The sequence below is a fragment of the Natator depressus genome, chromosome 3, assembly GCF_965152275.1.
Source record: "Natator depressus isolate rNatDep1 chromosome 3, rNatDep2.hap1, whole genome shotgun sequence".
Taxonomy (NCBI): domain Eukaryota; kingdom Metazoa; phylum Chordata; order Testudines; family Cheloniidae; genus Natator; species Natator depressus.
In genome coordinates, this window is record NC_134236.1 from 56,370,637 (window position 1) to 56,395,422 (window position 24,786).

At 43.2% G+C, this 24,786-nt stretch overlaps 1 protein-coding gene across 1 annotated transcript in view; it reads right to left on the reverse strand.

The window, feature by feature from the left end:
* Window positions 1–24,786, reverse strand: part of LMBRD1 (LMBR1 domain containing 1) — a 230,220-nt gene that overhangs the window by 87,159 nt on the left and 118,275 nt on the right. The window contains exons 8-9 of the mRNA XM_074946845.1: window positions 10,139–10,264; window positions 8,061–8,213 (exon numbers count right to left, since the gene is read on the reverse strand). Of these exons, the coding sequence (XP_074802946.1) occupies window positions 8,061–8,213; window positions 10,139–10,264 (279 nt within the window). The remainder of the gene's footprint in view (window positions 1–8,060; window positions 8,214–10,138; window positions 10,265–24,786) is intronic.

Genomic DNA, 24,786 nt, shown 5'->3' on the forward strand with positions numbered 1-24,786 from the left:
TCTTACGCTATAATTTGCCAACAATGCTACAAAAAATAAAATGTTGTCTGACCAAGGAAGATGCAAAATCCATCAGCAACTTGAGTATGCAATACTACGAAGTGTAAAAATTTGTACAGAAGTATTTAAAAGCCACAGCATGAAAATAATATAGTTTAATGTGGATTAAAAGAGAGAAGAAATATATAACAAAACTAAAAGTATAAAGTCTGCTGCATTTTGTGATTTTTAAAAGCTCGAAATAGGTTAGAATCTGGTTATCTGAGAAACTGTCCCTTACCCTACCCTATACTCCACTGCAATACTAAAGGTCAGCTGGGTTGCTTTTGATATATGTGTGGGTCTGTTTAAGACCAGCAGCAGGGTTTCCTCAGTACAGAAGAGGAGTACTTGTGGCACCTTAGAGACTAACCAATTTATTTGAGCAGGAAGAACTTTATCCCCTCCTCCATCCATAAAAGTCCTCTGGTGATGGACGAGTGGCGATGGGACAGGTGAAGTGATCACGAGTCCCTGCTCACAGACCCACTTGCTGGTGGTGACCGCAAGATGGTTGTCATGTGCCCCTGGATTGAGATGGGGTGCATTTTTGGCAGCAGCAGTCATGACTGAGCAAGCCTTTTTAGGAACCCCTCTGCTCACCTCATATACGGAAGGGGCTAGAAAAGGTGCCCCAAAAACATAGGCTCTCTCATCATACCTGACTGGATAACTACGTCCAGAGGGATCACTCCCAATGAGGTTGAAAAATAAAAATGTTTCTTGCAACTTCGAATGTCCGTACCCTCCTAGATAACTCAAAAAAGTGAAAGACCCAAACGCAGAACGGCAATTGTCGCCTGAGAACTCTTAAGTACAACACTGACATTGCTGCTCTCAGCAAGACAAGAAGTGCAGATGAAGGCCACTTTAGGGAAGAGGGCAGTGTTTACACTTTCTTCTGGAAAGAAAAACCAGCAAGTGACAGGCAGATACACGGTGTTGGCTTTGCAATCAAGAGCCTTCTAGTCAACCACCTAACTGAGCTCCCCATCTGCATCAATGAGCACCTTATAACCCTCTACATCCAGTTGGTCAATAAGTCATTTGCCAACATCATCATTACACATGCACCAACACTTGATGCTGAAGAAGAGCAGAAAGAATCCTTCTACACCTTAATAAAAATTCTGGCATCTATTCAAAAAAGCAAATAAAATAATCCTCTCAGGGGACTTCAACGCAAAAGTTGGCCAAGATTCTAACGTATGGACTAGCATCATTGGGAGGGAAGGAGTAGGCAAGACCAATTCCAGTGGCATCCTTTCACTTGGCAAATGCACAAACACGACCATGCAATCACAAACACAATCTTCAGACAAAGCAATAAGTACAAAACAACTTGGCAACACCCCCATTCAAAACAATGGCACCTCCTAAGACTATGTCATTGTAGGAACACGGGATCTAAGAAATGTCCAAATCACCCATGTCATGAGAGAAGCCAATGATTGCCGGACTCACCACCGCGTGGCGAGGTCAGTCATATTCATCCCGGTCTCCCGGTCCTGCTCCTGCCCTCAGTCATATTCATCAGGATTGCACCAAAACATAGAAAGCAATCCAAATCACACAGATAGCAATACCATATCCAAAGACTTCAATCTTCAGTATCTTCAATATCTCTTGCGGAGAAAATATTCCCAGAGTGGCTTCAGAACATCACGTGGCACCACTGACATGTTTTTCACAGCTAGGGAGATCCAGGAAAAATGTTACCACGACCACCAGGTGTCAAGAGCACCACCAGGTGCTATATATGGCCTTTATCGATCTGACCAAAATCTGACTATCAACCGTGAAGCTCTGTGGAAAATCATGTTAAAGTTTGGTTGGCGAAGCAAATTTATCACCATCATAAGACTCCTCCATGACCAGGTGACTGCCTCCTCCCTGTGCAGTGGCTCTACTTCTGAGCCCTTTGTCATCCAAACTAGTGTGAAACAAGGCTTGTGTACTGGCACCCACCCTTTTCTCAGGAGCTATGAAAACATTAACCCAAGACTGTCTACCACATCCAATACAGGATGGACAGCAACCTTCAACCTGAACATTGGTAAAGCAGAAGTTCTTCACCAGCCAGCTCCCGGTCAATCATCAGACCCAGCAAGGAAGATTTACATTGACAGAGAAGAAATGAAAAATGTAGAATACTTTGCCTATCTTGCCAGCCATCTCTCACAGAGGGCAGACATAGATGTCAAGATTCAGCACAGAATCCGCTGTACCAGCTTTGCCTTTGGCAGATTGTTTTGCCAAGTGTTCAACAATCAAGACATCAGAAAACACAACAGACGTTGTTTATAAAGCAGTGGTAATTCCAACTCTTTTCTACAGCTGTGAGACTTGGGTGACTGATAAAAAACATCTGAAAAGCCTGGAACGCCAGCACCAGCTCTTTCTTCTGAAGATCCTCAACATACAGTGGGAGGATTGCCACACTAATGTCAGTGTCCTCACAGAGGCCAACATCTTCAGTGTTGAGGCCCTGATTATCTAGCATCAGCTAAGGTGGAGCAGGCACTGTGTGCGCATGCCTGATGAATGCTTACCAAAACAACTGTTGTATGCCCAACTCACCAAAGGAGAAAAGAAACAGGGAGGCCAAAAGAAACACTTTAAAGATAAGTATCAGACAGGTAGCTGTGTTAGTCTGTATTCCACAAAAACAACAAGGAGTCCGGTGACACCTTAAAGAAGAAGTGGGGCTTTTTACCCACGAAAGTTTATGCCCAAATAAATCTGTTAATCTTTAGTCTTTAAGCCATCAGACTCCTCATTACTTTAAAGACACTCTTAAGATAAACACCAAGATATATGTGGCATCAACACCACTCACTGGAAAACAATCAGCCCAAGATAGGGATAACTAGCTAAGACCTGTCAGAGAGTAAATGCCCACTTTTGAGGAAAATCGCCTTGCCCTGGTCACAGAAAAACACCAGAAAAGGACAGAACTGTCATGCAGCAATCGCAGCCCAACTCTGACTTCCAACACCACCTGCAACACCTTGCCAATGAGCCTGTGGCTCCAGAATCAGACTCCTCAGTCACCAAAGGACCCATAAAAAATAAAACCTGTGAAAGAGATCATCCTCGACTGAGTGATCACCACCACCGACTGGATAAACTTTTGTAAAACAGCATCCCTAATTGCTAAATCTACAGGTACTATGGTAAATAGAATAAAGTAAATATAAACTAGATTGCAAACGTCTTTTGAATTTCCTCTACTAAACAAACATGTAATTGAAGGTTTACAACACAGCAAAGTCTGTGCACCATCTACAGAACCTCTCTGTCATTCATTCATGGAATGAGGGAAAGACATTATCCCCAACCTATGTAGAGTGTGTGTTGTATGGTATGATATGAAAGCATGGGCTGCCATTTGAAGTCAACTGTGGTCTCCCACCTGAGCAGGAAATAAATGGAAGTAACCAAGGGGTATATACAGGCACAAGACAAGATACTAGAGTTCTTCTGGGAAACGTTTATCCTATCCTGAGGAATGGGGATAATTTGCCTTTTTCTTGTGGTAAATGACTATCTTCCTCCGCTCTGAAAACAGAACTGTTGTGTTCTCATCATGAATTAAAGGGACTATTTACTTTGTTTTTGTTCCCGAGACCTTTGGGAGGAAATGACTGTATTTGCTAAACCTCTCTCAAGAGACCCCAGAATGTTAGATAACATCCTAGACTGGCTGTGCTCTTATTTTGGGGGAAACTGAGCCTGAAAATCCATTAACAATACACATTTAGTATTTTATACTGAGGAAAAATATATATTAGAGCAATTAAAGATGAATTTCTGAACTGTACTCATTGGACACTACAGAAATTAATCACATCACACTATCTCCAGTGAAATGATTGAAATTTTATTTTATAAAACCCCTGACAAATGCTTAAGATTATATGTATATTGTATACTGTAAATACAAATCAAGTATTTAATATAGAATAAATGTTATTCAGTGAAAATAACTACTGTGAAACTAACATCTTATTTTGCATTGTGAATGAAAACAAATGTTATTCTAGAGCCTCTAGCTTTCTCAGATAATCCAAACAAAAAGGAACCCACTCATGCTTTAAATTATTTTCCCTGGTAGGACACCTTTACAATATTAAAATTATGCTTAATCTTTAGAGACACATCTTAGAAGAAAAAGCAAAATAGAATGGTTACTTACCAGGGTCAGAGCCTTCCCCCCATCCCCAATATCAAAAAGGCTCTGACAATAAAATAGGTATGTTTCTTCAGTTTGTTGAGAGTTCTAACAAATGACAGTAGCTAAGTTCACTCTTATTTTTGACCTTGTGACCATAACCCCTCTTTGTTTTCTATGACTCTTAATGTCTCCAGTCTGATACAAGCTTAAGGGTGAGGGAGCATTTTATATTGGAGAAGGCAAGTGGGTACGCTCATAATGATTACTCCTGGGGGAATTCTGCATAAAATATTTTAAAATTCTGCAAATTTTATTTGTCAAAACAACAATATAATCACACCAGTTCCAATTATTTTCATATTTTATTTCAAAATACTTGTCAGTGAGTATGTCTGACATAAAAAAAATTTCCCCCCAGAAGTCGAGATTAAAGAAACCCCTGTGACAACCCAGTTCCTTTTTCTCTGTTATCCTTTTGTTGGATGCCTGAGTCTGCATGTGCCACACATGTCAGCTGGGCACACCTTGGGGGAAAACTCTGCCCTTCTGGTCTTTTAGTCTAGTCTAGATTTTTCACCTTGTTCCCATCAGGTTACCATATTTCAAGCTCCCAAGTAGAGGACACTGCCAAGGGGAGAGTGGGGGAGCTCAGGGGGTATTTTGGGGGTACTGGAGGGGTTATTTTGGGGCTTCTGAAGGGGGCTGCATGGGTCCACCCAACCCAGACACCCACACCCACTCCTCCCAGCCACAGGCTCCACTCAGCTTTGTTACTGTCCCACCGGGGGAGGCACTGTGGCCCTGCCTTTCCTCACTCTTTGTGAGAGCCAGCGCAGCCGGTCTCCCGGGCCTGCTCCTGCCCTCGGGCAGATAAGGATCAGGCCCGTCAGCCAAAGTGTGAAGAGCTGCAGGGCCTCCAGCCCCACCAGGCAGGGCTCTCCGCTCACTGTGGGTCTGCGGCCCACAGGCCGTCTCCCTCATTCAGTGCATGCTGGGAACTGCAGCCAACCAATGCTGGCACATTGCAAACTGGGTAGCTGGGTCCCCAGCGTCCAGCGGCCCCTAGTGACGGCCAGCATCTCTGCAGTGCCAATTCTGTGGAGAAAAAAAGGAATTCTGCACAGAAAGTTAATTCTGCGCAAATTCTGCATTGGGCAGTGGCACACAATTTCCTCCAGGAGCAAATGATTAAGCATTTATAGGAAAAGAGAAAAAGCTCCTACCATAGACAGTCATCTACCCTGAGCTTCATTGATTCAGTTTTGATGAGACCCCTATATTTTATAAGCTGGTCTTACTTTCTCTGTAGAGATTGAAGAAAGGGATGATCCCTCTCTATGGAACAAAACAAAAATAAAACAAAAACTAGGGACTAATCCACTCAAGTAACACACAAAGGGGCCACAATAAGCCTTAAAAACCTAGAAAAATGTTCTGGAAGAGTCCTGAGAGCCAATAAAGTCTGGAGCTGTGAATCTGGTTGATGTTCAGAAGCCAAAGGCAATGTTGGAACAGAACAAATGAATCAAATTAAATAAAAGTTTAAGGTGATGAAAACCCTGAACGGAAACCTGCCTCCCTCCCACCACAAAATAAAAGCCTGTAAGGTCAAGGAGCCTGAACTGTGGCTGAAGATGCAATGCACTTGACAAGAATTCCTTTGCTTATAATGATCAAGGAGGAACTGACTGGAAGTTTCCAAAGCTAGTGGTTAGGGACACCACGAATTGCACAACAAACAGCATATATTTCTTGATCTGCTTGCTATCACTGCTACCTTATGGATCAAAAAATTTAAGAGCTAGGAGAGCACTTCCCATTTCACGATATAAAGCAGAGACTCATAAGTGAGAATCTGTATCTTATAAGGATGATAAGACTTTCGAGCCCTCACAAGACTCTAGAACCTGATGACAGAGCAAGGTCCAGGTCTCTCAATCCTGAGGTTTCCAGTTGTGGCTAAATCATCTGGATCATCCTAAACTCAAGGACAGGCAGCAGTCTTGATATCCAAAGCTTGAGAAGGCAGCATGAGACCACAGAGAATGTTTAGGTGCTAAACGGAAGGCTCTGGAGAGATGGCAGCAGACAGAAGAGGAGAAGCAGCTCCAGAGAGCTAAGAAAGAAGGTTGTGTAGAACAGAATAAAATGGTCTGCTCCAAAAGCTGCTATGAACACTGCTACACAACCAGAGTGCTTGTGGGGGGAAAGCTCTTGCGAGGACTAGCTCAAATACCCAAACAGGGAAAGGCTGCCCACCCAGCCCACTGAATGCTCCAACAGAAATTCTTTCCTCACTCTCCATAAACCTGCACACATGGAAGCAAAGCTACTGTATTTATGCCATTGGGAAAGACCATAGCTAGCAATTTGGGGATCCCACTCTCCACAACCAGGCAGACAGATCCACGGAATCAGACCAGGAACGAAGAGAAGACAGAACACTAAGATCTGGGAAAGGAGAATTAGATGGAGTAGCAGCTGCCAACAAGAAATCACAAGTCCCTCAGAGCTAAAGCTGGCAGCCGAAGCCAAGAGAGACAAAGCTGCACCCCGTTTCCTCAGAGGAGGACCAACACGGAACACAGTCAGTGTCTACGATCAAGCAGGCAGACTACAGGGCATACTCCCTGCAGATCTCACCCCAGAAGATTCACATAGGTAGTGCACATAATAGGGCTCGTGAGCCCCTTTGTCCCAACTTCTGCTTTTTTTCCCTGTCTTCAGGCCTAGGGGAAGAGAGAGAATTAGAAGCTGGAAAGATGAGACATGGATTCCATGTATCCAACAAGAAAAGGCATAGAAAATTGGAACATGGAGGCAGTGACTCAGTTCTTTTCTTCCTTACTATGGCTTATGATGCCAAGAAACATCTTGTTGTAAGAACCATTTTCTCTTTGCAGGACAGTGATGTCTGAAACACTTAATTTGGGAGTTATATAGACTCTATATAGCTATAGAATTCATATTTATCAGGTCTTTATGCTTGAACAAAAACATTAACGATGCTTTCTTCATATTAATCAACATAAGAGTCAAAAGATTAATTTCAATAGTTTTTTGAAACACACATTAGTTAGGTGGTATAGTGCACATACTTATGTAATTAGAACACTTACCATAGAGAGAGAAACATACTGAACATACAATAGTAGAAGCTGAATGAGTTGACCATGAAGCTGCTTATACACATACATGTAGTGATGAGCTGCCAAAATCTTAACAACCAGTTCCCTCCTCACTCCACGAGGGGGTCATGGCCAGCCCCCGCCCCCCGGGACTCCTGCCCCATCCAACCCCCTGTGTTCCTTGACGCTCCCCCTGCACCCTGGGACCCCCTGCCCCATCTACCCCCGTCCCCTGACTGCCCCCAGAACCGGGCAGGAGGGTCTCATGGGCCACCGTAGTGGGTGCCCACACTGCCCCTAAGACCCAGAGGGACCTGCCGGGGGTGAGGTGGGGAGTCCTAGCAGTGCTTACCTTGGGCAGCTCCCAGGAAGCATCCGGCAGGTCCCTCTGGCTCCTAGGGGCAGGGTAGCGTAGCTAGGGGGGGAACAGTGGGAGTGGCTGCTCCCCCCACTGATGACTTCAAAAGTGGCGCCTTAGGCACCGACTCTGTGGGTGCTCCGGGGCTGGAGCACCCACGGCGAAAATTTGGTAGGAGCAGAGACCCCACCAGCAGCTCCCCGCCCCGCGCCCGGCCCCAGCTCACCTCCACCTCCTCCCCTGAATGCACCGCCCCGCTCTGCTTCTCCGCCGCAAAAAAAACAAACAAAAAAAGTCAGAAATAGTTATTCTACAGTGAAGCAGGCATAAAATGAAAGACCCTGTTTTGCTTTTTTACTTTTAGAGGTCGCATGGCTCCGCAGAACTTTGTCCAACAGCTTTTCTCAATAAATTCCAGATGTCTCTCTCTCCTTCGAAGTGTCCTTAGCCTCTCTTCAAGTTGCTGTAGGTTCCGTCTGTCCCTTGTTGGTAAAGGCCGACCATCTTTGCACTGTTAATCAAAATGGAGGTGTGAAAATAATGGAACAGTCTGTGAAAAATGTATGAAAGAAGAATAAAATTTAACATCTGTATAACAGGCTCTGGCAGCTCTATGAAGTCAGAATTGCATACAATACTGTAAATCCAGTTTGTAAGAGACTAATTTCATTTTAGCTCATTTCTATTTTTAATACTTTCTTTCCAGCTCTCCATTTTTTCTTCTAGTCAATACAAAGTCAGCTATATTTCACATCTTTTCAAGTACATTCAGGAGCAGTACCCTTTAAAGGACACAGTCAGCATAAAAATTTCCAAAACACAAAGATCAGAATTGTTCCATAAACCAGTTGAGTTCATCAACCTCTAACAGTCAAATCCATATTTGGAGATTTCTATATCTGACAAATTCTCAAGAACATTTAACTCCTTTGACCTTCAAAATGCTGGGCATGAGTATTTTAAGAAATCTGAGTGTACTTAATACAGTGTAGGAGCTAAGCAAGCTAAATATACAATCTTTTTAGTTGCATATGTGCAGTAATGAGTTGTATGAATACTATAAGCAATCAATCACAAAAAAGTATTAGGTAACATATGAACCAATCAGCAAGCTGATTTTAACATCAGATAACCCGTGTCTTACAATTATAGGTTACTTAAGGCAAACATTCTTAAGGATTGAATGTGTCACTATAAACCTATTTTTGATACAAAAACCATTAAACGTGCATTTCCCATTCAGAGATTTTTTTTTAAATAAAGGAGTCCTTAAACATTGCGATATCTGTTTTGCTGCATCTCTAATAATTTTTACACCATTTTAACTACCATTTTCTGCTAAGAAGTTTAAACTGGAAGTCTCTTTAGAAGGATTCAGTAAATTTAGTGCTCTTAATAGCTAAAGGATTGAGATCTCCTCTTATATACAAGAGATGCTACCCCAAAATGTTCCACCAACATGCCTCAATTTTGACCTGGACGGACCACCTATAGGGGAGAAAGGTGGTTCAACTTCCAGGCCCACTGAATCATATGTCTTTCTTATGAGATTGCCAACAATAGTGTCAACTGAGATGTGAACTCTACTCCACAAGAATCTGGCCTTACAAAAAAATAAAAATCAAATCTGCCACAAGACCAAGTGTCTCATACCTGTCTGCTGCTACAAATTTTCAGTCTGAAGTATTCTCATTGCTGAAATCACTTTCTATTTAACACTTTCATGTAAAATGTAACAGGGAGTAACTAAAACTTGCAATTAAGAAAAACTGGAGGCAAAATCCTGGCCACAATCATTAAATACCAAGGAATATGGGTTCACAGGAAATGCCACTTTACAAATATAGCCTCTTTTAGAGACAGAGTGGTGAAGAGAGGATTAGAGAGTTCTGTTTTCCTACAAAAAAAAAGTTTTACATCGCCACATCCAGGATACATGATTAGATGAATGTGACTAATGAGTGCAACCACAAAACTATAATCTATAAATTAAGTGACAGCTCTCAATCTAAATAGAGGCCTTTGCAATAAGTATTTATTTAGTTTATACTTTTCATTGTTGTATAATATTTATTTAGTTCTGAGATCAACAACAGATTTATTTTTTCAGCACCTACAATGAACACTGTCAAGTCATTTTTGTTAGGTACCCCCTGTGAACAAAAACAGGCATTCACTAGTGCACAAGTTAATAGTGCATTTTCTGCTATCGTACTGAGTACTTTTGACCCAAGTCCCAACACATGTAAGGAATCCATCATCTGGAAGAGAAACTGGAAATTGAGAGAACCTAACTTTGGAAGAATGGAGAATATTAACTTCTGTCCATCTGACATTGTGAAAATGAGCAATGACCCAAACATTATACCATAATGAAGTGCTGAGCAACAGGAACACTATAAATGGAAAAGTTTGAAATGTAGGTCAACACCAAACCTTTGATTTAATCCTTAGTATATGTTGTTCTACGTCTTCAATATCTTCAGTGTTCTCTAAACGTTCATAAGTAGCACTTCTAGTTCCTTTTATCAAGTGTAGAGGCAAAGCAGACATACCATAAGCCTAAAACAAAAAACAAAACAAAAATACATTAAAAATCTTTGCTATAGATATGTATATAGATTTTATCTCACAGCCGTTCTATATGTCACATCCATAAGGAGTCTCCATGTCCTCCTGTTCCTCACTGCTCATTTATTGTTTCCAGCGGAATTCAGTAAGTTACGTATTATATAAACAACAGAATGTAGATGCCAATCTAGGGGGTTCTGGACTCCTACTATTCAGGGAAAGCTTCAGAACTACTGTACAATTATGCTACTCATTTAGACCAGTGCTGAATGATAGTCTTGGTGGTGGTTGCCCATTTTTGTTACTTGTAAAAGTGAAAACCTGAACTAAAGGCAGAGAATCCAGAAATCTGATGTACTGGTACTCATGTCTTGGAGCAAAAAATCAAATCAGTATTTAAAGAAATAATTAATATAAATGCCATCTGTTAAGTGTGCAGACGTTAGCTGCTTATTTCAAAAGACTGAAAAATAAATGGTATCCGATTTTACACTTAAGTCTTATTATGACTAGATAAACCCTATGTATTTCAGACTGCCTTGTAATTTCCAGAGAACAGAAGTGGCAGACATGTCATTTTCCCATTTAACATATGGGAAGGTTGTATTCTTATGCATATTTTCTTTCCATCAGATAAGTGACCAGTATGTAGTTGAAGCTAAAAGAGCCAATAAGGAATGACAGAATGGCTGTCATTTGTACATATGAAAGCTATATCAAATTATCAAAGCCAAGTTTATTAATTTTTAGAGATATTCAGCGGAGATTTTCAATGCAATCCAGATGATTTAGCTACTATCTTATTTTTGAGGGAAGCTATGTGGTTGAATCTCCTGGGGTAGAATTTTAACCAAGGCTCAGAACCTGTGCACTAGCTAGTCTTAAGGTGGCTAGTTTTCTAGAGTTCTTTGGAACATACTACAATGAAGTGAGGTAGGAGGGAACATTTTGCACATTAGGGCTATGTCTACACGTACAGCTGTATGTAGAGTACGGGCACTACATGTGTAGCTACATATGATCATGAAAGGCAGGCTGCGTCCACACTTCTCACTAAGGTGTGTAGCTACATGTAGTGTAAGTCTCCAGCAGTGGGACACTATACTGCTAAAAAACAGCAGTGTAGATGCGGGAAGCACTGCTTGGGCAGAGAGTTGTGTAGGGTATAAATGAGTAGGGTTGCCAACTTTCTAATGGCACAAAACTGAACACCCCTGCCCCGCGCTTTCCCAGAGGCCCCCCCCCTTCTCTGAGGCCCCACCCCCACTCGCTCCATCCCCCCTTCCCTCCGGGCTGGGGCCAGAAATGAGAGGTTGGGGGGTTGGGCTGTAGGAGCAGGTGTGAGGTCCCAGCAGTGCTTACCGTGGCTCCCAGGAAGTGGCTGCCAGGTTCCTGAGGTCCCTAGGTGCATGGGTGGCCAGAGAGTCTCCACATGCAGCACGCCCACCCGCAGGCACCACCCCTTTGGCTCCCATTGGCCACGGTTCCTGGCCAATGGGAGCTGTGGAGCCAGCACTCAGGAGTGGGGAGTGTGTGGAGCCTCCCTGGCTGCGCATGAACCTAAGGGCCGCAAGAACCTGGCAGCCACTTCTGGGAGCTGCACGGAGCTAAGGCAGGCAAGGAGCCTGCCTTAGCTCTGGGCCCCACTGTGCCACTGATCGGACTTTTAACAGCTAAGTCGGCACCACCAAGGGCCCTTTTCACTGGGCAGTCCGGTCAAAAACCATAACCTGGCAACCCTATAAATGTGGGGGTTCAGATAATACTACTCACCTAAGCCATGCATCACCGTCTACACTATTTATAGCAGTTCTAGGCAGGTATGCAGTGTCTCTACTCTGCACACTGCTGTAAGTGTAGATGTACCTAGGAGGCAAGATTTGAACATACAAACGTACACAGCTGTAAGTAGATGCAGGAAGACAAGATTGCTGAGACAGGCAAATCAGGAGAGATCCCTGCAGGCTTTCAAGCAAGCCAATTTTAAAACCTATTCTTTATGTGGTTAACCTGTATTATGTACATTGTATCTTCTTCTCAGAGAGCCAGAAGGTTAGCAATATTTCCAGTTCTTGTGCTTGCAGGGACGCAACACTGTTTGTTTGGTTTTGGTAAGAACTGCAAAACTTAAAACTTCTCAGCTTTCACTGAGTAGGCTGGGAAAATAGACAAATTTAGAGGATGCAGAGGATGCAACACTAACTTCAAAAAATGTAAACAAAAGGAACCTAATTCCATAAAAAGGTGAACAAGACTTAGAACAGTTTGTTCTCAGAGCAACTTATTAGCACTGCACACTTAGACAGTGTTAAGGCTAATTTCCTTGAGAATTAATATGCCACATAGGCCCCAGGAAGCCAGACAATGACTTCTGTACTGAGTGACACGTTGCGACAAAATTCTAAATAAAATGATTTGTTTAAAGGCAAAGTGAGTAAATCCAGTAATGTCCTTAAGCATAGCAAATCTATTTCACTAAGTCTTTATTAGAATAACGTTAATCAGCCTAATCTATTTGACAATTCTAGCATCACAATGTTTTGTTTGCTTGCATTCATAGAACCTGTAGGCAGCGGCTCCTAACAAAAAGTGATTCCTAGAGACTAGAGCAGGCTTTATGAGCTCAGAATCTAAAAAGAATTACATCACAGCTGATAAACATCTCCACCTCCCTCCCCCACAAGGAGGACTTATAAATTCTATTAAGCAAAATCATCTGCAGTAGCACCTTTTGACTATTTCCAATACTGCTACAAATGCCAACAAATCATTACCACTGCATTCTGACTGCAGAGGCACACCCACACCACTTTCTTTACTTCTAAAGGAAAAAATATAATATGCAATTTCAGTCTTTACATTCAAATTTTATACTACAGAAGCTATTCTTTAGGGACAGAAGTCTCTGACACCAAAAAAATAGACAAAGGAAGAATTTCGTGCTCTCCAATCATCCTAGGAAATTTTATTAGCTGAAACCCAGCCAATACAAATACTGCATTTCCACAGGCCTCTCAATCACATGAAATTCTGTCTGCTACAAAATTTAGCACTGTACTCAAAAAAGCTTTCACCTTACTTGTAAGATGCATTTTTGAGAGGTCCCCCCCACCCCAATATGTAGCTAGATCCTTCCATTACATGGAATTTGGTGTCCCCTCCTAGAGGTAACTAAATCTACCACTGCAATTAAACTATAAAACTCTCTCTACTACGTACACGACAGAAGATGCATTCATCACTGGAAGCTGGGTATGGCATTTCAGATCAAGAGAGACTCACAGAAAAGCAATTTACAAGTAACAGAATAATTATTTTCCTCCCACTACAATCTGAGATTAACAGGCTCTGTAGAGAAACAGTTTTGCCCATTTAAAAACCATGGAGTAGTAAACAGTCTCTCCTCAAATCACTGAATTAAGAAATAGACATCCAAAAGCAATATCTGAGTTGCTCATGTCTACTTACTAATGTATGGAAAACCCTGTAAGGGCATGACCAAGGGACTGCCCTGCAGATCTAAGGATAATTTCCTTTCTGCACAGAAGACAGTAAGCATATTCAAATTGGCTAGTTATTCGTAAGGGACAAGGGACCCCTTTTATGACTCTAATACTAGTTCTGATCCATTTTGTTAAGGGGTTGTGGAATATAAAGTTTAAACCTTCTGGGTCCTTCAATGAAAACAAACAACCTGAAGACCCTAACTCCTAAGATCTATGGAGATACCATTAGAACTAGAAAATAGTATCTAAGAAAGGTTTTTTTTTACTGGGACAGAAGAAAGGAAGATGAATGCCTTCTTTCTCCTGGAGCTGAAAATCATGAGTCACTTCTAATTTTTTTCTTGAAGCAATATAAGAATTATAGAGAATGCAAATCAAATCTTGGTTTTTTTTAGTTTCTCCACATATTATCTATATGCATTCACCCCATACTTGCTTTATTGGGTCTAGAATATTAAAAGCTATTTTACGATGCTAAGGAACTCTTTAGGAAACTAGAGAGAAACAAGAATATTCCATCTTTATCTGAAAGTTACAAAAAGGGCAAAAAAATCAGAATGGTCAATGGCTGCATATAAGCCAACGGAGACATTTACAGTTATCCTAGTAACCACAGCCCTCTTCTAATTCTGTGAATACTTTAACCATACCTATTAAAGGAGCACTGCAAGACGTGTCTACAATTTCAGAACAGTGCAAAAAATCCTGCAGTATATGAGAATGAGTTAGTATCCATGCTATATTTCTGCAAATAAACAGAACATCCTGAGTCATCCAGATGTTAAACCTATACGTTCTTTTTTATAGATCGGAGTCTAATGTTTTTGGACAAGACTAAACTTTACTTTAGGTTTATAGATATTAAAAAATATTCAGATACTTTGTAACAGCTTACCATCAGTGAAGAGTGAGTTTTATTTTGCTAAACATTTTTCCAGTTTAATTCTCACTCTTGAACATTTCTGACACTGCTATAAAGTTTAGAACATGGGAGTGCTTTGCAAAATGCCTCAAGCAAATGGTGAATAAAAAAGAGTCTGAAAGCAGAAATATACCCTGGTAGTATTTAAAAGGAAAGTAAGCTTGCTATAAAGTAAAAGGACATTTAATAAGGAATAAGAATCTTTAGAAATTCCCTACAATTGTTCCAAAAGTGTGATGTACATTGGTGAAATGGCCAACATTTAGCAATAGGTAAGACATAATGGCATCTCAGATACTGCGGTATCCCTCTATTGTGGAAAAGGAAATAAATGTATCTTGTACACCACCGTATGGTAACCAATGGTAAATGATGGGTATATTGCAACTACTATTATCACCACCAAGTGTGAAGAAATACACCTAAACCAGCCATAAATGTCATTTTTCCCTACGCCAATGCCACTCCCCGTCTTTAGTGACCTGTAATAAGTTTGTAGGTCCACTGCACAGACACCACAAGTGAAGTTATTAAAATCATCATAAATGTTATTCTGCATCATATGGTATACACAGACTATTACTGAATTCTCATGCCTCTGAATGACAACTAAATTATACAAGATACTTATAGTAATCTTCAATAATAGGTGAATGATTCCAATATACATCTGCCTCAATAACCTCTATGGTGAGCCATGCTGTAACAATGCTTAACACCCTAAAAGTCTTTAGGCTCTGAGAATCTCTGCAGTCCCTAGTGGGTGACAGGCCCTGCAGTTCACATACCTTGTCTGAAAGTTCATTTTGTTACCTGTATTTCCAACTATAAATGTCACAGTTCAGGGTTCTTTATTAACGACCATTGATTTCCCCCCCCCAATATAAACTCTTGCCATAATCAAATTCAGTGTCAATTAAAATATAAGGTATATTAGATAAAATTGAGATAATACAATAAAAAATATAAATGTTAGTGTTCCCCCAACTAAGAATGTCTCTCTCCCCAAAGATCTGTAAAACACTCAATATACATGCATCACTAACTTCATCAGCCATATACCTTACCGTAACACATGACCTCCCTTACCCATAAATCCTTTTGTTCCTTTCTTTTTCTTGTCCTGACTTAGCTCATAAGCTTTCCAGGGTAAGGAGGTTTCTTTTTAGTGGCTACCACTGAGAACAAAACGTTTATCTACAACCATCAGACAATGCCCTCAGAGAAAACAGGAAATAATGGAGGTCTCATATCAATGTGTGACAGGTGACAATAAAAGTTTACTTTTAATGACAACTCATTAAAAACCTATAAAGCATCACATACAATACAGTACAAAAAACCCAACAGACACGCTTCTGGACAATATTGCTAAAAATATTGTTAAGCAGAACAAATTGTATAATTGTCTGGCTTGTGACGGGTTGGATCACAGAAACCCCCTTGGGGGCTGCCACCTGATGTGCCAAGACTACTTCTGCTCCTGCTTTCCTGGCCTGGCAGCTTACGACTTCAGTGCCCTGCCTGGTTTGAGCCAGACCTGCTAGCCTGCTGCAAACCCAGACCCAGGTCTGAACCACCTCCCCTAACCCCAAGTAAATCCGTTTTACACAGGGTAAACTCATAAATTGTTCGCCCTCTAACGCTAATAGAGGTATACACAGCTGTTTGCCCCACCCTCCACGTATTAATACATACTCTGGGTCAGTTAATAAGTAAAAAGTGATTTTATTAAATACAGAAAATAGGATTTAAGTGGTTCCAAGTAGTGACAGACAAGAAAGTGAATTACCAAGCAAAATAAAATAAAAAACCCAAGTCTAAGTCTAGTACAGTAATAAAAATGAATACAGGTAAAACCTCACCCTCAGAGATGTTTCAATAAGTTTCTTTCACAGACTGGATGCCTTCCTAGTCTGGGCACAATCCTTTCCACTGGTACAGCCCTTGTTCCAGCTTAGGTTGTAGCTAGGGGATTTCTCATGATGACTGCCTCCCTTTGTGCTGTTCCACCCACTTATATATCTTTTGCATAAGGCACGAATCCTTTGTCCCTCTGGGTTCCCACTCCTCCTTCTCAATGGAAAAGCACCAGGTTAAACATGTTCAGTTCAGGTGACATGATCACATGTCACTGTAAGACTTCATTACCCACTTGCCAGCACACAGGTATACAGGAAGACTTACAAGTAAAACAGAAAAGGAGTACTTGTGGCACCTTAGAGACTAATTGTCCTGGTTAATGGGAGCCATTAAGATTCCAAACCACCATTAATGGCTCACACTTTGCATAACTACAATAGGACTTCAGAATTATACTTCATATTTCTAGTTTCAGATACAAGAGGGATACATGTATACAAATAGGATGACCACACTCAATAGATTATAAGCTTTGTAATGATACCTTACAAGAGACCTTTTGCATGAAGCATATTCCAGTTACATTATATTCACACTCATTAGCATATTTTTATAAAATCATATAGAGTGCAACATCACATGGCTCCTCACTCCAAAGCAGCGATCACATCTAGGTTTTGTCCCTTTTGCCAGTATTGTCCTTTTCTTTGCCATTGAGGTGCTAATTCAGTGTGCCAGATCCAAGGGACAGAAAAATACTCTGCCCTCTGTAAACCACAACTGTCTTTTCTAGGCTGGTTTTCAACTCAACATTTCTGTATTGCATTGTCCCATACCAGCTTCCTTCCCCCAACCCACACGGATACCATAAATAAATCCCTCCCTCTTACTTCGAAGCTCACATTTTGAGATAACATTTTGTTTCACCTGAATTCCCACAACTCATACGTAGAGGGTCTCCTGTAGATTGTATGAATAAGTGTTCCTCGGTGAACCACTGAGATACACAGTAGAGCCAAAGACGTAAGTTTCAGAAGTGAACAAGTATACACATTTATGTACAATGCCAGCTCCTCTGGAGACCAAGTCCGCATCTTGCTTAGGTGTGCCCCCCAGCCAAGGTCATAGGCATCTGAAATCAGGGAGACCAAGCATGTGGATTGTCAAACAGTACTCTAAGACTGTGCTTGGGTCGGTCCACCACCACAGAGAGGTAAGTACCCTTGGTGGAATCATGATGACCTTGTTCAGGTGATCTCTGGACGGGGAATAGACTGTCGTTAGCCACTGCTGGAGGGGCCACAGCCTGAGCCTCGAGTGGCAAATGACTTAAGTGCATGCTGTCATGTGGCCGAGTAGCCGAAGGCAGACCTGGGCCATGGTGAGAGGGAACGCGGAGAGTCCGGTGATAAAATCCACCATCTTCCGGAACCTGTCCTGTGGCAGCAAAGCTCGGGTACAGGTGGAGTCAAGTACGGCTCCGATTAATTCTATCCTCTGCACCAGAACTAATGTTGATTTTTTCTCACTTATCAACGGGCCCAGGGCGTGACACGGGGCTTGCAGTACTGTGACATCGGACTGGATCTTGGCCCTTGACCAGCCTGTCGTTGAGATACAGATAAATCTGAATACCTTGACGTCTCAGGTAAGCCGCCACCACCGACATGCACTTGGTAAACACCCTCGGTGCAGCTGCCAGCCCAAACAGGAGCACCACAAACTGGTAGTGAGCGGAGCCTATTGTGAAATGGAGAAAACGTCTGCGTAATATCACTATGTGGAAATATGCGTCCTTCAAATTGATGGCAGCATAACCGTCTCCTGGATCCAGGGAGAGGGATGATGGAGGCCAGGGAGCCTATGCGGAACTTCAACTTCTTGAGATATCTGTTGAGGTCTTGCCGGTCCAGGATTGGTCTTAGCCCCCCTTTGGGATCAGAAAGTAACAGGAGAAAAACCCTTTGCCCTATGGTGTAGAGGGACTTCCTCCACAGCTCCCACCTGCAGAAGGCCCTGCATCTCCTGCCGAAGCAGGTTTTCATGAGAAGGGTCCCTGAAGAGGGACAGGGAAGGAGGGATAGAAGTAAACTGGAGGACATAACCCTGAGCCACAGTACTGAGGACCCATGGGTCTGTAGTTAGAGGCCCAGGCAGGGACGAAAGGTGACAGGTGCTTGGAGAAACGGTGGGAAGCATGATCCAGGACACAGGCTGGAAGGTGGCCCTCTGGTGCACCCTCAAAACGCCCACTTTGAACCCTGCTGGGTGCGGGTAAAACTGGACTGTGCTGAGGTCAAGGGCTGCTGGCTCTGATGGCACTTGTAGCCCTTGACATTTTCATAGAAGGGCTCTGACCTGGGCTGACTGCCAAACCTCTGTGGCTGTTGTGGCTTAAAGTGCTTCCTAGATGGGCCCAAGGTATAGTGGCCGAGAATCTGCAAGGTAACCCAGGAGTCCCTCAAACTATGCAGTTTGGTGTCTGTTTGCTCCGTGAGCAGGGCTTGTCCGTTGAATGTGAGGTCCTGGCTGGACTGCTGGACCTCCATGGAGAGACCAGAGTACTGCAACCAGCCCACTCTCTGCATGGAAATGGCCGAGGCCACGGTCCAAACCATGGAATCCGCAGCATCTGAGGCTGCCTGGAGGGCCACTCTAGCTACTGCTTTGCCGTCGTCAAGGATCACCTGGAATTCTCTCTTGGGAATCCTCAGGCAACGAGTCTGAAAACTTAGCCAGAGACTGCCAGATGTTGAAATCATATTGGCCAAGCAGGGCCTGAAGATTGGCCACTCGCAGCTGTAGCTCAAAGATGAATAAATTTTCCTCCCAAATAAACTGAGCCTCTTTGAGTCTTTATTTTTGGGAGTTGCTCCAGTCTTTCCCACTCATTGATGGCCGACACCATCAAAGAGCTTGGGCAGGATATGCATATAAGTATTCACACCCTTTCACAGGCAAAATAATATTTGTGCTCTGCCTGCTTAGAAATGGGGGGGGGTAGGGAGTAAGGGGCTTGTCACAGTGATTTTGGCTACCCCTTCATGCACCAGCAATGCTACCCTAGCTGGGGTCACTGAGACGAGTACATCAAAAAGGGAATCCAAGGGCTCCTCCAGCCCCTCGGCTTCCAGCCCCAAGTTTGCGGCAGCCCTCTTTAAAAGTTCCTGATGGGCCTTAGTGTCGTCTTATGGGACCACGGGTGGGGCCCCAGTAATGGCCTCATCTAGTGATGAGAAGGAGGAAGCAGATGCAGGTGGTTCTGTCACCCGAGACCTTTTCCACAGGACCCTCTGTTAAGGTCGGGCTGACCAGAGGGGGTCTTTTGCATGGTTGCATCTGTGTCCAAATGTGGGCGGGATGCCATGCAGACCACTTGCTCGAGGTCCCCTGGGCTGGCCCATGTCCCTGTGACGGCTGGGGAAACCCCCAGGTATTCCAGGGATACTGGAGTTGGGCTACTGGCCCTAGGGCCATGGTACCAGTGGCGGTGCCATGGAGGGCACTGGTACTTCCGATCCTGTCCCACTGGTAGGGACTCCTGGTCTGCGTCTGAGCATGATGCGGAAGGGCTGCGTACGGGAGATGAAGACTGTGCCAAGTCCGATGAATAACCTCGGTCCCTTCAATGCTTGCTCCAGAGCTCTGACTGGGACCTGCATTAGGGCACCAACCCTCCGTGTCGAGATCCCAATGACCAGTTTCAGCGTTCGGTGATGGTGATACAGTGATTGACGCCTAACGGTCTCTGACCAGCATCGGTTCACACAAATGGGAGCAGGAGCGAGAACATCGCCAAGCAAGGGAGCATCGTTGCTGCCGTGGCGATCTGAACCAACACTCTGATTATTGGTACGGGGCTCCGGGACTGCCGCCTTCCACACCGAGGCCACAGTGCTAGGAGCGGATTCCGACTTGGGCAGTTCCGGTGTCAGTGCAGACTTGATAAGTAGTGCTCGGAGACTAATGTCCCGTTCTTTTTTCATCTGAGGCTTGAAACTTTTACAGATTTGGCATTTGTTACTGATGTGGGCTTCCGCCCAAACATCTACTGTGAGGCTTGCTCACCGGCATTGGGTTTGAAGCCCGGGGACCTGGGCACACCCCATTCCTAGGCTAAGTCCTGACTGGGACTAACAACTAGCTCTCTAACAACTTTAAGAACTATTTACAGGAGAAAAGTTCACAACGAACAGTTCTGGACAAGGAGGTTTGCTGAAGCAAGGAATGTTCCAGCACTGTCCTTAGAAGAAAGATGGAACTGAGAGTGGGGGAAGCCAGCGGCTCTGCTTATACTGCGGCATACGCGCACCACTCCAGAAGGCGCCAGAGCCGGTCCCCCTATGGATACCGCTGAAGGAAAAACTTCTGGCATCGGTTCATGTGGCAAGCACACACACCCTTAACGTGAATGGACATGAGCAAGCACTCTAAGAAGAGCTATCTATTATAACCTCCTGAAAAGAATTTCAAGTCAACATTTTATTTTTCTCCTAAAATCTACTACTTCCTTGCTCCCCCCCCCCACACACACACCTATATGGTTTGGAAGGATGTGCCATACAGGTCCCTGAACAGATTGATGCATAGTGGGGAAGTTAGGGAAGGGACATGATATCTGGGATTACAGTATCCCCAATGGTCTGTGCAAAGAGAGTGGAGTAGCCGCCACCATTAGTCCAATTTAAGGGCTGCAGAGCAAATGCAGAGGGGCTGCACTCCAGCATGTGGACTCCCTGCAGGCTGGTGAGTGAATTCCACCCCCTCAACCAAAATTCCAACTAACCACCCCACAGAAAGCTCAAGTAATCTGGCTTTGTGAAGGAGAGAAATGCATTTCATCCCCTGAAACCATGAACTGGAGCATAAGAGGATAGGAGTTATGTGTAATCAAGAAATTAAATATCACTCAGCATCATATACACTAGCATAGAGGACTGCACTACAGCTATGTATAAAGTTAGAATTAGGAAAGTTTGGGTACTCAACCCTGAAACAGATTGTGAAATCTGAATCTGACATCTCAGTATATGCTGAAAAAGTCCAAAGAGCTCATCCAGTAATTGCAAATTAAAGGTGTCATCCTACAACAGATGTCGCACTCAGATGTTCCATAGTCTGCCCAGAGGCAAAACAGATAGTAATTGTGACCATCCAGCAGGGAAATTTTGTATTCACACTCAATACACTTCTTAAAACCAGAAGGCTGGTCCTTAGACACAGAAAAAGAGAGAGAGGACCAGATAAAGGCACATAAGAAACATGGAGCTGAAAAGTGAGTATCTGCCAAAAAGCCAAGCAAAGCATAAAATTTCTGAATGCTTCTCACATTTTATAGCAATGATGTCTAGAGGCCTCAGATCAGCAAAAAAAGCCAACATCAGCTAACCCAAACCCAACAGATTCAAATTTACATAGAACAATAATGGATGAAGTAGAGTTATTGGTGACTATGAGCTTCCCAGCTCATCTGATGGCCCTGTGTTTTGGGGAGTACATACCAGCCCCACTCCTACTACTCTAGATATGACTGGGATTCCTTTTACCACACTAGGGGAGAGCAGCTGGAAGACTGTGTACCATCACCAAGTACTAGAACTCTGATTTGTGTTAATGGAATAATTGTTGCTGACTTCTCTCCCCTTGGGTGAGGCTGTGGGATGTCTCTTCTGTACCCCTTTATCTGTTTTCAATTGTTCTGAAGAAAAAACATCCCAGGGAGAAGAGAATGAATTTTAGATAGTGATTTCTTTACTTCCACTACTATTTCATTCTTCCTTCAACCCCCCCCCCCCAGTCAATTCCCAACACAAACCACTAATTATGTAACCAAACCTGTAATTTCATATTCCCCCCACCGCACAGTTAATTCTACTCCTTCACAATTGTACATGTTCAGTTTTCCCATATAATTCTGCTCCAGCTAACACCACACCCCATAAATTCTATACCCTCTAGAGACTCCCCCCTCCCGATCTCTTCCCACATTTATTCTCTCTACCATTTAAGCCCAACATTAATCTTGCCCCATCCCCCAAATACCTATGTGCATGGTATGTGCTGGTCCTACTCCCGACCTGGCCCCCTGGCTCTCAGCTATGCCAAATTACCCTGCTCCTCACTCCCCACTCTATGATGCAAAACAATCAACAGATCCAGATGTTCTCCTACATCTGCGTAAGGCCTAGGGCAGGGGTTCTCGCAACAAATTTTTTGATGGCTTCAGAGTGCAGCCACCAACACCTGCTTGTGGCCGCTCTGACAATTTTTCCTAAAATAATTAACTTTAGGAAATACAAATAAATATGCACAGATACATGTCCAAATCATTTATGTAGAGTTTTTTTTTTGTGCAGACCCAATAAAAATAATGTACAGTTGTCTCTATTCTTTACTGGACTTAAACAGAATAGAAACACTAATAAGATGCTTTATACTTTGTCTTTTTTATGGTTGTTTCTTTAGCTTTTTTGGTTGCTTTTTTTTTTTTTTGTTAAGACTTGCTAGCTGGTAGAGTCTGCTGCTGTGAGAAGTGATACTTGTATGTTAATATCCATTTTCACAGCCTCCCAGCTAGCTACTAAGTCTGCTGTGAAAAGGGGTATTAATAAACATACACATATCACTTTTCACAACAGGCTTACTCAGCCCTGGCAAGGCCAGAGGACAAATTAAACCCTGGAAGGGGAGACGGGTAAGGAGGCAGTGTGGGCCAAGGGTGATGGTGGGGGGAAGCAGCAGTATCCAGGCAGGTGTGGGGTGAGACCAGGGCTGGAACCTGGTGCTGTGCGGCCAGTGCCCCAGGGACGGAGCCTGAAGGCCCATGATTGAAGCCTGGGGCCCACAGCCAGAGCCTGGGTCTGGACCCCGGAGCCTGCCGCTGCAGCCCGAAGCCCCACAGTTGGAGACTGCCCGTCTCCCCAGGGCTGAAGCCTGACCCCACCACCCCCAGGAAAACAGGGAACTCACTGGTTGCCTGCTCCTCCAGCATTTGTGTCTCCAGAGGGAGGCCACCGACCTCATCTCCACCAAGGACACTGTAGCCACAAGAAAAGCCCCGGTGCCGGTATTTGAGAAACACTGGCCTAGGGAACTTCAGCAGAGAGGAGGGAGAGGGAGCAGTGGCTGTGTGCACCTGTTGAGGAACCAGGATGTCCCTTACCACATGCAGCATGTGTTTGACTACCTTCCCCAAGAGGTTTGATAATAAGGCAGCCAGAGGGGATTACATGACAGGTAAGTCTGCAAACCTCCAAGCCTGGAGAAAGCTGGAAACTTAATAGGTTTGGGTCACAATGCCATCATGCTAAGCGTCTCGCACACAGAGTCATACACACATGTACAATAAGATAAGACTGTAAGCTCTTAAGGGCAGTTATTAAGATAGGCGAGGAATGACAGATTGAGAAAAACAAATGAAGGGGGTAGAAAGGAGGACAAGATAAACAGTGAAAAATTATATTTGGTATAAGTTGCAGTTTTGGACTCCAAATGCCAGTGTGCACATCAACCACTGGTGAGGCAGTATAACATCTTAGAACTCAGAGCTTGCAATGCTAGGAAATGGAGGGAGCATAGACAAAAAGGAGTGTGAATCAATTATAGCACAAGTGTCTTTGGAGAACAAATGTCTGTAGTTAAATGGATTAAAAGTAATTTAACAACTATTGCAGCAAGCCTGCTATGTATTTTATCAGAAACACTAACCGTTTATAGTTAAATGCATTTAAAATTAATTAAATTTGGCATTTCTAAGCTTCTTGCTGGCAGCTACCATTTGACAATGTTTTATCAGTTAAAGTGCTATATTTAAACAGTAAAATTTTTCTTCTGGCTCCATTTCCAGTATTAAAGTACAGTAGGATAGAATTTATAGTTATCTTGGATTATCTCAATCTGATGACAACTGAAGTTTCCCCCACTGCCCTTCAACTGTATTGTTGTTATAAGGCAGTTTAAAATGCCAATTTTTAATCAAAAGCTTTAATTTCAAATGCAATTTCTATATGGGAATAAAGTCTGTGTGAATGTTCAGGTTCCATAGATCAAATTGGATGCAGCTTTTAAATACAAGTTTTCCCTAACTTCTAGGTTTTTAAAAATGCAATATATATTTATTCTTGTGCAAAATATTTGTTGGCAAGATACAGCACTTAGCACTGCACTTCTTGCATAGCACTGCCCTCTAGTGAAATTGCACACAAGACGGCCAAGCACAAATG